Source organism: Monodelphis domestica, chromosome 3 (genome assembly GCF_027887165.1).
Source record: "Monodelphis domestica isolate mMonDom1 chromosome 3, mMonDom1.pri, whole genome shotgun sequence".
NCBI classification, from domain to species: Eukaryota; Metazoa; Chordata; class Mammalia; order Didelphimorphia; family Didelphidae; genus Monodelphis; species Monodelphis domestica.
The window spans coordinates 142893584-142906906 of NC_077229.1; the positions used below are offsets into that span (position 1 = coordinate 142893584).

At 33.0% G+C, this 13323-nt stretch overlaps 1 protein-coding gene across 2 annotated transcripts in view; it reads left to right on the top strand.

Moving 5' to 3' along the window:
* TAF2 (TATA-box binding protein associated factor 2) overlaps positions 1 to 13323 on the top strand; it is a 117766-nt gene that overhangs the window by 62373 nt on the left and 42070 nt on the right. For both annotated transcript variants that reach the window (XM_003340684.4, XM_056823154.1), the window contains exons 15-19: positions 241 to 306; positions 1242 to 1494; positions 3332 to 3472; positions 7140 to 7250; positions 12241 to 12434. In XM_003340684.4, coding sequence (XP_003340732.2) covers positions 241 to 306; positions 1242 to 1494; positions 3332 to 3472; positions 7140 to 7250; positions 12241 to 12434 — 765 coding nt within the window. The remainder of the gene's footprint in view (positions 1 to 240; positions 307 to 1241; positions 1495 to 3331; positions 3473 to 7139; positions 7251 to 12240; positions 12435 to 13323) is intronic.

Genomic DNA, 13323 nt, shown 5'->3' on the forward strand with positions numbered 1-13323 from the left:
TTAATATCTACCTTCATGTGATACTTTGTTGGTATTGTGCATAAAAAGTTAATAAAAATGTATCATAGCTACTCTGTGGAAGCTTGCCATCTAGAACATTTTGTTATTGCACCAATTTTGTCAAGTGTTCCAACAAGAGAAGTTTTCAGTTGTATATATTCATGCAAAACAACTGATCAAATAGTTTATCAGAAATAGTTTAGCACCTTTATCTTTAGCTTTTTTCTTTTTCTAATACAGGAATAAAAAGAAAAAGATTCCATTGATGAATGGTGAAGAAGTTGACATGGATCTTTCTGCAATGGAGTAAGTTAATAAGTTGAAGCAAAAGTTACATCTGTATCTGTCCATATATATTCTCCTTTCATGTCTGACTTAATCTAAGGACCTAAACATGTAATGATCTCTTGAATTGTAATAGCAACTATCTAATTAATTATTTATTGCTTTATAGTTTTATTTTACACTTATTGATTCAAAGTTCATTTTTTGTCTAATTGGTTTTCCCAACATTTTAAAAAGCATCTGTAATAACATACTAAAACTGAAAAGCTAAAAATAATTTTGATGCCAAATTATTGCTTTGATTTGAGTAAAGATGATGTCTATGATTTGGCAATGAAACCAGTTATTTAGATAAAATGGGACCTTTCACTTCTTAGTCACTGTTTACAGAAAAGTGGTATTATTTACCTGGCTATATAAAAAGTATGGGCTCAATCCTTTTTGTATACAACACAAAGTTATTCAAAACAACTTGTCCCCTCTTTGCAGTTGCAGTTCAGAAGTGAAGAAACGAAGGGGCTTAAGAGATGGAAGGACCTTTTTGTATATGTGATGTGTATTGTGCTTCCAATGCCATTGATATAGGATGTGTTTCAAGTGTGTTTATCTAACAAACTCAGAATTTTGAATTAATCTAAAATATCATCATTAGGGGGCAGATGGCTGGCTCAGTGGATTGAGAGCCAGACATAGAGATGGGAGGTCCTAGGTTCAAATCTGCCCTCAGACACTTCCTAGCTGTGTAACACTGGGCAAGTCACTGGACCCCCATTACTGCTTTTCTGCCTTGGAACCAATACCTAGTATTGATTCTAAGCAGAAGATAAGGGTTTAAAAAATAAAGCAAAATATCATTATTAAAATGGAATTTTGGTTTGTTAATATTTCATTTTAATTTTTCCAATTTTATCAGTTTGTAATGTTTTAAAAACGTGTTTTTCCATCTTCTTATTTAGTGCTGATTCTCCTTTGCTGTGGATAAGAATAGATCCAGATATGTCAGTATTGAGGAAGGTTGAGTTTGAGCAGTCTGATTTCATGTGGCAATATCAGCTTCGTTATGAAAGAGATGTAGTTGCACAGGAGGAATCCATTTTGGCTCTTGAAAAATTTCCCACTCCAGCATCAAGACTTGCACTGACAGATATACTAGAGCAAGAACAGTGTTTCTACCGAGTAAGAATGCTGGCTTGCTTCTGCCTTGCAAAGGTGAGATTTTATAATATGACTCATTTTATGTTTTTACTGTAATTCTTAAATTCTCTTGATATATTATTTCAAAAACTTTTGTCAAGCACTTTTAATATTACTGATTTGAAAAGAGAATCATTATTTTAGTTTGGAAAAAAGAGAAAGCTTTTTCAGTTGCCAAAATTCAAGTGTCAGACTTTGAAACAAAAAGAGATTTTTCCAGATATTATTTACTTATAGTCCTAAAAACAGTTGTTTCTTTTTAATCTAGAGAGGCAAATATACCTTGGGTAGGAATTTCTTTGGCTGTTCGAGACCCATATTTTCCCATCAGAGGAATAAAGTCCATCGTCATTTATATTTACAATAATATAATAACTGACTTCATTTTCATTTGGGTTCACTAATGTATTAAAACTAAAAACTGTAGCATCTTTATTTGGATGCAGGGAAAAAAACAGAAAAATTAAACAATGGGCAAATATTTTAAAAACATTTCCTCATGTAATTATAATTTTCTAATTGAAGGAATGTATTGCTGTTTTGTGCAAGATATCTTACACTAAGACCAAGTACCATCATTGCTGTCCATTATTACATTAGAGTTCTGGATGCAACAAATTGCTAATTCCATTTCTATGTAGAAATATATCAACTTCAGTATTGATTTATTAAGTATCTACTACATGTAGATTGTTTGGTGCAGGCAGAGATAAAACAAATAAGATGCAGTCTCTACTTTCATAAAGCGGATGCTCTAACAAGGTTATCTCTTGACTGTACCCTCTTCTTGAACTTTAGACCTCTATTTCTAAATATCTACTGGATATGCTGAGTTTTCCATCTGTGCCTCAGATGCTATTCCTTATTTTCATCCCAGAATTTGTTATCCTTTTTTACTTTGTTATTTCTGCTAATGGTACTACCATTTTCCTAGGTACTCTTCCTAGGAACCTGTTAGTTATCTTTGATCCCCATTTTCTTCACATCCAATAAGTTAATTCTGTCTACAAAATATCTCTTGAATCTTTGCTTTTATTCCCATTTCCAGGGAGACAGGTCTAGTCCAATTCCTTATAACTCTACCTGAACTATTGTAGTGGTTGTCTTAACTCTCGTCTTGGTAATCCATCATAATCACTGCTGGCAGGTTAATTTTGTTTTTTTTTCTAAATCTTTGCTTTCTGTTCTAGTAAGTATTCTTTAAGACCAAAGGGCAAGGGCTAAGCAAACAGGGTTAAATGACTTTCCTAAGGTCACACAGTTATGAAATGTTTGAGAACAAATTTGAATCCATGTTCTCAATTCCAGATCAGGCACTCTATCCATTGAGCTGTCCTTTACAGGCTAATTTTGATGTATTCCTCTCTTCCCATCACTCCCCATGCTCTCAAAAACCTCTGTAATCTGAGCCTAAGCTACATTTCTAGCTTTCTATTACCCCGTGTACACATCATTCAGGTGCTTTCTGCCACCATCATCTCTTTCACCCATCTCACATCAAGAAGTGGCCCTTTTCCTTGCCAAAAAAACCTCCTCTACATATATAAGGAATATTGTTGGCAATTAGAACATAAAAATTACAGAATTTGCACTACTCACTTCATTTGATAGAATACTTGACTTTGCTTGAAACATACTGTAGTTGATAAAAATGAATAAAAATAATTATTAAGCATAAGAGAATTTATTTCTTCCGCCTCTAGCATGTCAGTTTTATTGGAGAAGCTGGAAAAAATAGTTAAAAATTGATGCAGTGATAGTATTTTCACTTAGAGAAGATGATCTTTAATTTAGCTCCAGATATCTTTGTAACAATGGTAACAGTACACTTTTGTTCTTTTTAATTATGCAGATTGCAAATTCCATGGTGAGTACATGGACAGGACCTCCTGCCATGAAGTCACTCTTCACGAGGATGTTTTGTTGTAAGACTTGCCCAAACATTGTGAAAACAAACAACTTCATGAGTTTCCAAAGCTACTTTTTACAAAAGGTATTTTCTAATTTTCTTTTGAAAATGTTTTAAACTGATATCTTTATAGCTTATTTTAGAGTATGGGCTATTCTGATAGTGATATGTTTGCTTTTCATATACCACAATCTTTACATTTATGCCATTTCCTCTTCTAAATCTTTATAGGACTTAAATGAGTACTATCTTCAGTTGATGCTTAATCTACCGCATAGAGGATTTTTTAGTTTCAACTCAATTCAGCAAGCATTTATTAAGTTCCTACTGTGTTCCAGGTTTTGGGGAAAGAAAAGTAAAAAAAAAATAATTCCCAAGAAGCTTTTATTGTACTTGGAGGGAACAGCAGACAAAAAAAGATATGTATATAATTAAAACGAAATAGTGAAATAAAATAGTACAGATGAAGGAAAAGAGAATTCCAGTTAGGTGGAGTGATTGGTGATTATGATTTTGACATACAAAAATGGTGGATAAGGAATTTTAGGTAGATAAAGATGCATGATTAAATGTTATAAATTGTAAGCGGTATTTAGAGAATTGCATTAGCTCAAAAAGTCATTGAACATCAGAACAAAAGGCATATTATTTAGGATGCTTTGTATCTTCACATGAATCTTGTTAGGGAATTTTGAAACTTCAAGATCAAGAAAAATGTTTATAGAGCTGGGATAAAAAGTTTATGTATTTGTGCCTCAAAGGGGATTATTTTAAAACCGCTGATTGGTAACATTCAGGTAGATTGTCCCACATGTCTGAAATGTACTCCCTTTTCCCCTCATATAGAATATGTAGTTTCCATCAAGTCTGCTCTTGATGTGGGTTTGATGACTGTTTTAGAATATCATATTCAAGGGGGCAGCTGGGTAGCTCAGTGGATTGAGAGCCAGGCCTAGAGATGGGAGGTCCTAGGTTCAAATCTGGCCTCAGCCACTTCCTAGCTGTGTGACCCTGGGCAAGTCACTTGACCCCCATGGCCTAGCCCTTACCACTCTTCTGCCTTGGAGCCAATACACAGTATTGACTCCAAGACGGAAAGTAAGGGTTTAAAAAAAAAAAGAATATCATATTCTAAATTCCTCTCCTTTATAGTGTGCATATATATGTATGCACATATATATAAAATACCTATGAAGCACAATCAGAATCAGCATACCACTTAATAGATGTGTGTGTATATGTGTGTATATATGTATGTACATATATATATATGTATATCTGGAATAGAAGCTCTAGAAAGATCTTGACAGTAGAAAGAAAGGGGGTCAGCATGATGGCAGGATGTGGTTCGAGAGGGACTACATTTGAGGCCTGGTAGTCGTTATTTTTTGATTCTCTCTCTTTGACTTGTTTCCAGGACTGTTGTTTTTTAAGAGTACATACCTTATACCAGAGGCTTTTATCCTTTCTGTGTGTCAAGGACCCCTTTGGCCATCTGGTTAAGCTTTTGGACCCCCTCTCAGAATACTCTTTTTAAATTCATCAGCTGCAAAGATTTATAAAGGACACCAATTATTTTGAAATACGGTTATTGGAACTTTTTTAAAGTTCATGAACCCCTGATTAAGAACTCTTGCCATATTTTTTCCTCTTTTTTTGTTTGTTATTTTGTCATTTTATTTTTTTAAAAGCACTTTATTTTGCTCTTATTTTCTAATGAAATAATTACTTTCCAATTGGGCTTATAATTTTTCAGGAGTATACTTCTTAGACAACATTTACCCTTTTGTTTTAAGCTATTAATTCTCTTTCCCGTTCTTCATTTTCATTAAACATTACATTTTATATTTCTTGTTTCATTTCTTCCATGGACCTTATGGTCTTTGTGGTAAGGAGAGTCTTTTCTCTAAGACTGTACTTAGGCTTGTGGAGTTTCCTCTTTACTTGAGCTTCTCTCATTCCCTAGTATTTTTTCATTTTGTTTGTCATTTTCTTTTGTTTACTCATGTCTCCTGCCACAGCTGCTGGATGTCTGGCTTTGTAGTGGGTCAGATTCTCCTCTCTGCTATTCTCTTAGATAAGATGCTCTGGCAATTTACTTGATCCTAGATGTCACACATCTAGGATCAAGTAAATTGCCAGAGTTTGGGCTCTGTTTCCTTGTGGCTTAACTTAGATTTCATCTTCAGCCACTTCCCTGTCTCTTTCTTTGATTGTTTGGAACCTGGGATCATATATGTCCCTTACTGTCTCCAAGATGCTATAAATTATACTGGTAGCAATACTTTTTCCAGACCTCAGTGATTTTTTATCCTAGGTGCTACCCTAACCCTTTCATCCACGGTTGCTTTTGCTCTGCCTCAGAGGTGGGTTGGTTTGGTGGGTATAGGCTATATGTGTTTTGGGTTGAACATGGTTGTCTGGGTGAGGGACTGAGTCCTTATTACCTAAACGCTAATCTGACTCTCCTAGTGTATCCTAGTAGTTTGAGCCTATTTATGGCAGTGCTTCAGGATGGTCCTGCTGTGGATTTGGGCTGCTTTCTGCTTTCTCAAACTTGTCACCACTTAGAGTCTGCATAAATAGTTGTGCCCTACAGGTTGTGATAGAGTAACTTGTAGCTTTTGGTCTTTGGTTTTCTTTATCAACATTCCTTCAGATAAAATTTTATAAGTTTTTCTATGGTATTTGTAGGGGATTTGGGTTCCTCTAGGTCCTAACACACAATGCTATCTTAGAAATCTCTACTTTGAATACCATTGTTCTGGGGCTTATGCTTTATTGATACATAGACTATGAGAGCCCAAATTCATCTGAATGCTCTGAAGTAGCATTTTGTAAAGGAACTGCTATTATATCAACAATTGAATTCATATTTATAGATGATAAAAACGATGGTTCTCTTTTCTTTTGCCTTCTCCTCTGCCATCATTGCTATAAAAAGTTGAAAAGAACAACAAAGGCCATTTTGTATTTTTGTTTCACTAATGACCATAGCCAATGTGGGTGGGAGGAAAGGAGTGATACTTTAGAATTTTGTCTATAAAAATTTTAAATCTTCACTTTGAAAAATTTTAAATCTTCACTTTGATACTCTACTCTGGCTGGCTTAATTTTAATGCTTCTAATGCAGGTTGATTCTCCTTTTAATTAACAGTAGCTTTTTTTTCTTGGAAAACTAAAGCTTTTTAATTTGACAAATTTCTTTTGAGTATGCACCATTTTAACGACTTGGTAGAGGGTTCAGATATATATGACAATTAAAATTAGAGTAAAAACTTTCTTTTGTTTCTTTCGAATTGATGTTTAAAGTTGTGAAAATAATGTATTTTATTAAAATTGAAAATAATGATTAATGTTTCAAATCTTGACTAGAAAGGAGAACCAACATTTCAAGGAAGGTCATTGTTTAAACAATATATTCCGTTCTATTTAGTTATATAATATAGAAAATGAAAACCCAAGTCCCTGTTACTGCATAATTGTGAGGGGAAGGGAAGACATTTCTGTAAGAAGAGGGCTAGGAGCAAATGTAGCAATATGAAATAGAAACCAGCAAATCAAAGGTGTGTTCATCAAGCTTTCTACAGTTCCCTTTTCTCACATACAGGCTACCTCAAGATGGGTTCTGAGGAACCCCAGAATTTCTTGTTCTTTATCTTTGTGTCAACATTAGAAAAGAAAAAGCATTTTTGTGTAATTCTGTGATAAATTATAGTAATGAAAATATTGTTTTTTCTCTTTCTTATAGACTATGCCTGTTGCTATGGCTTTATTAAGAGATGTTCATAATCTCTGTCCTAAAGAAGTCTTAACATTTATCTTAGACCTAATCAAATATAATGATAACAGGAAAAATAAGGTAAGATGGTTACTCATAAAGTTTCCCTGTTATATTATGTTTTTAAATAGTTTTAACTGACTCTTTATTTTAAAAATAATTTCTAAGCATACAGTATTTTAATCAAGTAGGTAAAACTAACCTTATGTGAACAGTTTGTTAGCATAAGTAATTGATAAAGACTGAGAATTTTAGAGTTACAGTTGTTTTTTGTACTCCTGTTTCTGCTGATTTTTTTTCCTGGTTTTCATCCAGATTTTGAATGCAAGTTGCCATGATTCCTTACCTTAAAAAAAGATGATGTTTTTAAGAATCTTGGTGTTGTGTTTTTGATATTTGGAAGCTTAGTAGATAACAATATTAATATTATTTGACAAGGTTTTTAAAAAGAGTAAAAGGGTTTCTTGATAGTAACCAGGGTATACTATTCTTTTGGCAAAGCTGACAAAACTCTTGATATTAAGTTTATTAGTTCAATAAAAGAATTAGCCATAAAGTTCAGCAGTTCTTTGGATACTTTGGTTATAACTAAATTACTGAATTGAAAAACCTATTGGCCTTGGAGAAATATAGTGAGAAAAAATTTCCCAGGATTTCCCATTTAGATTTCTCAGAAATATGCCTTAATAAAAGAATGAAATGTGTGGTGGGTAAGGGATTAGATAGAGAAAACATGAGAACTTGGTTGGAAATATAAAATAGCCTAGATTAGTGGAACTTGGGCAGTTAAAGGTCATTTGCTTGTATATTAGGAAATTCAGAAGTACTCAAGATTACTCCCAGCTGAGTCTTTTATACCATGCTGAAAATGGTCCTGAGTCACTGACAACTTTAAAACATATGTAAGTTTCAGATATAGATATGTATGTATATGTATATTATATATACATAATGATGCCTATTATATATAGACAATTATATACGCATATATAATTCCCAATCTGCTTCATTTTTAAAAGAAAATTTAAAACATTGAGTGTTTGCTCTTATGTTGTCTTTTTATCTGTATATTGCTTCCTACTTAGTTGGGTTTTTTTTTTAAACCTTTATCTTCCCTCTTGGAATCAATACTGGGTATTGGATCCAAGGCCGAAGAGTGGTAAGGGTTAGGCCATGGGGGTTAAGTGACTTGCCCAGGGTCACACAGCTAGGGAGTGTCTGAGGCCTGATTTGAACCCAGGACCTCCTGTCTCTGGGCCTGGTTATCAATCCACTGAGCCACTCAGCTGCACCCTCCCCCTCCCCCACTCAGTTGTTAAAGAAGTTAATGTTCAGAGAACTTTTTAGCCCTGTATAGATAACACTAGGTACCTTCACGTATATTTTGGGGAAAAAATATTGTACCATCTTGTAACTTTAGAGTACTTGCTAGACCTTTTTTTTTTTTCCTGAGAAGATAGAAGGGTTGTGCACATCAACATTAGGAGACATGTTTTAGCATTTTCTGAGTCTTTTTAAGACTTCACTTTACCTGTGTTCCCCAAACATACACATACTTTTCCCACAGCTCAGGTCATGCTAGATAGGACATAGCCAGACTCCTGTTATTAGCTATTAATATTAAGGATGTTAGTTTAGGATATTATCAGTTTCTTTCTTCTTTTAAGAATAGTCTATTTCATTGACTAAAGAAGATGAAGGGTAAAGGGAAACCTTGCTTCCTACCCTCCTTTATAACTAGTTAGTCAAGTTATACTCTACTCTATACTCTACTCTTAACTGAGATAATAGAGTATTCCAGTTTTGGAAACTGTAAAAAGGGGTATATACTATCAGTTGTTTTGTTGTTCTTTATCTTGTAAAGGGAGGAGATTTCAAAGATGATAATTTTCAATCTCTAGCTCAGAGCAGCAGTCATATTTAACATGTGACTTGATCTTATGACCAACAGACTCTCTTTTCTAATTTCAGGAAATTTGGTTACTTTGACCTTTTTTTCTCTGATTTCTTTCAGTTTGTTTATCTCTACTACTCACTGAGGAGGTCAGATCCTCATGCCTTTGTGTTCCTTCTCTTTTGTTCCTTCTCTTTCTTTTTTAGAAGCCATTGCCCATTAGAGCTCTCTGTTTTCTTTCTGCTTTTTTTGATATGTGTTTCTTCTTTAATTTAACTTTTTCTTTAATTCCTTTTTCCCCTCTTTCTGAGAATATGCCACATGTTTCATCAGAGTGGCAATGAAATATATTGTAGATAATAGTTCACAACCCAATCACCCTTTTCCTTACCTTGAAACTAGAAAGAGGATATTTCTTGGCAAAAATAAAAAGGAATCCCCCTTTTTGATTACTAAAAAAGGATATCTTTTGTCTCCTGAAGAAACTGAAAACTCACAGCCTAAATATGTCAATAAAATATTGTAGACAGTAAATATCTATACTACCTATTCCTTAAGAAGGCAAGACTGGTGCCATTTTTTAGTCCTTTAAAGATAAAGCCTTTTATTTCTGGAGTATTTGTCAGTAATAGCTATTCCTACCTTTTGGATTCTCTTTACTCATATTTTCCTGGTTCTCTTTTATTTCATATGCAAACAGCATGCTCATCTTAGGAGATTTTTTTTTTATGAAGAACATTTTTGGTTTTTTAAAAATTTAGATTTTTCACACAATATTTTGTTACAAGTGATACTCATTAGGCAATTGTATCTAAGTGGCTATATTATAGACTACATTTTTTCCTTGTTCTTCCCAGAAAATCCTTAAATTTCAGAACCTTTTAAAGTTTTGAGTTCTATTAAGAAATGTCAGTCCAAAAATCAAAACATTTTTAAGGAACTGAAGAGAAACTCTTGAACATATTCAGAAAACAGTACCTGTCGGTGTATACTTTACATATATTTTTAAACTCCATGTAACAACAAATTTGAGAATTTTGCTTTTGTAATCAATATTTGGTGGATATATCTTAAGTTACTCTCTTCTCTGTTAGGCTTCAGTGATGTGTCTTCCATAAAAATATATGTGAGACCTTTTTAAAAGTTAAAAGAAAAGTTATCTACATTCTTTCAAAATTTGAAGACTTTCTTTAATTTACCCATGTAAATACAAGTAGAAAAATTCATTTGTCATGTCAGATTTGGAAAGAACCTAAATAAAAGCTCACAATTATATAGCATTTTACATTTTACTAAGAGCTTAATCACTTTTCAACTTCATACCAGCCCTGTGAGGAAGAAGTGCAGGTATAGAAATATGAAGCTGTAATGTCAAATGACTTGATCTAGATTATTTGAGCCATCAATCTTTTGTGTCAGGATTCAAATGAGATCAGTGATTTTTTTCAAAGAATTCTAAATGTGAGGGTGCACTCAAAAAACTCTCTTAGTAGTATATTGTTATTTTAATATTTTTATTGAGTGCATGTTGTATGTGGGACTTTATAAGTGAAAAAAAGGGCTGGATTTGGATTCCAAGGACTTGAGTTAGAACTTCAGCTATACTTCTTTACTACTTGCGTGATTTAGAAAAGCCATTTACTTTTACTGGGCCTCAGTTTCTTTATATACTCATTTAAAAGGTTGGACTTGCCTAAGGTCTCTTCTAGCTCTAAATTTGTGATCATATGATCCTAACTGACAAATGGAAGAGCAAAGAAAAGATAAAGACAGAAGAACCATAATACTGTAATATCATGGAAGACTTGGGGCAAGGATGTATAAAGAAGGAGAAAGTACAGTGCCAAATGCTATAGAAAATCAAAGATGTGTAGATACAAAAAGAAAAAGACTTGGATATGGTGATTTAGGAAGTCTTTTAATGATTTTGGAGAGGAATGGTGGGTGTGAAAGCCAAATTATCAGGCATTGAAGAGTGTGGTGAAGAAATGGAGGCACCAAGTATAAACTGATTTTTTAAAAAGATATTATCTGGAGGAGGAAACAGAAAGGAAGATGGCAAGATTAGGTATTGGAGGCCGAGAGAATTACATAGGTTTGTGTGTATTTGTGTATGTGTGTATTTGTTGCTTTGTGTTTTTAAGCTTGGAGGAAATGTGATATTTGAAGGCTTGAGGGAAATTGAGTCACAAATTATATAGAATGATAGATTTGACCATTCTTGTGTTTTTGACCAACTTTTGGAAATTTGTAACATTGTCCATGCTACTTTTCTGACTTGATGTTTTCATTTCATATAATCCAGATTAGGGTGTCTTAGTTGGGATTTATTGGGTAAGCTTGATTTACTGGCTTCAAAGTCATGATTGTTACAGTTATTTAGGTATCTTTTCTGACATTTTACCTCAGCTTTCTTTAAAAAAAAAATTATGAATTTAAGAGGCAAGGCACTTAACCTTTTTTGATTATTTCCTCATTTGTAAAGTGAGCTGGAAAAGGAAATGGCAAGTAATTCCAGTATCTTTACCAGTGTAACCCCAAATGGGGTCATAATGAGTTGGAGAGGACTGAAAAAGAATTTTTATTGAGTTAATAAATGTTGAGGTGGATAAATAATAAATTAATGTAATAGTTTATTTTTTTTGCTGAATTTTATCTTACTCATATGAAAGAAAGGTATATAAGTTTAAGATTGTTTTAAGCCTATGGATTGAAGAAGTGTTTTTTGAAAATGATCTTTTGAAGTATGATCATTGTGGAATAGAATTCCAAAACACATAATTGTAGGGAATAGTTTTATGAGAATTATTATGTTTTCAAATATTCTTACATGTATTTCATTTAATTTTTTGGCCAGAAAAGGTTTGGTTGATTTATTTGATTAGAGATAAGCTAGGTGAGGCAGTGAAGAAAGTGCTGGTTTGGGGATTAGGAAGATCCGAGTTCAAGTACAGATACCTTCTTAGTGTGACTAGCCAAGTATTTAACCATTATCTTAGTTTCCTTATAAAATGGAGATAATAGCACTTACCTCTCAGGGTTACTGTGAAGTATAAATGAGATCATATTTATAAAGAGAGTAGTATAATACCTGACATTTGGTAAGTGTTACTTAAATGCTTATTCCTATCCTTTCTGTCTTTCCCTTCCTCCCCCATTCTCATTTTTTTGGCTTAGTTTTCAGATAATTATTATCGTGCAGAAATGATTGATGCACTTGCCAACTCAGTAACACCTGCAGTCAGCGTAAATAATGAAGTTCGAACATTAGATAACTTAAATCCGGATGTCCGACTTATTCTTGAAGAAATCACTAGGTTCCTAAATATGGAAAAGCTTTTGCCCAGTTACAGACACACCATAACAGTCAGGTACTATTAAATTCTCATTATGCTACAAACATATTCCTTTATGCCATTGGAAATGTCATCTTTTATTCTCAATGTATTTTATTTCACAAGAAAAAACATTCAAAGAAACATGGAAAAGAAAGCTTTTTAAAAAAATTAGAGACAATATTTTAATTGAAGTTTTACATAAGACAACTGGGAAATGTATTATGAACAAATTCTAACAAAGATAAAGCAAATGTTTTAACATTTATCATAAAATAGTATTTTTACAGAATACATATGAACATAGTATCAAATTAATCATTTGAGATATTTAGAAAGATTATTTTGTTTTACAAATTTGCATATGTTTTTAATTATAAAGAAGATTTTTAAGTTAAACAATATTGGGACAAATATTTAATTAAATTACATTTTATACTGAATACATTTTATTTTTTAAACTTTCTATCTTGTTAACCTAATTAGAATATTTTACTTTAGATATACGTTTAAAATGCATATTTGAATTTTGAAACATTTTATAGTCTTGATATAGGATTTCTTAGCATTAAAACTGTAAGAATTTAAATTTCGGTTTTATGCTAAATATGAGATTTCTAAAGTAGTATTGTGGTTGCCAATTTAAAAATATTACAACTTAAATCAAAATTACTTTTAGCAGCTTTATTTACAAAGAGGTAGAAAGAGTGAAAGTGGAAAAATATAAAGAGATAGATTCTAATAAGCCAACCAGCCCTTCTCCAGAGAAGCCAGGCTTAGTCCCAATAGGGCTTCCCCAAGACTCTTGTATCCATGTGGATTTTCCCAGTAATTCTCAGCCAGAAGTCCCAGTGATGTCTTCAGCCAGGGTTCCACCAGTGCAGCTTCCTCCAAAGCCAAGGCAGGAATCTCCAGAACCAATCTT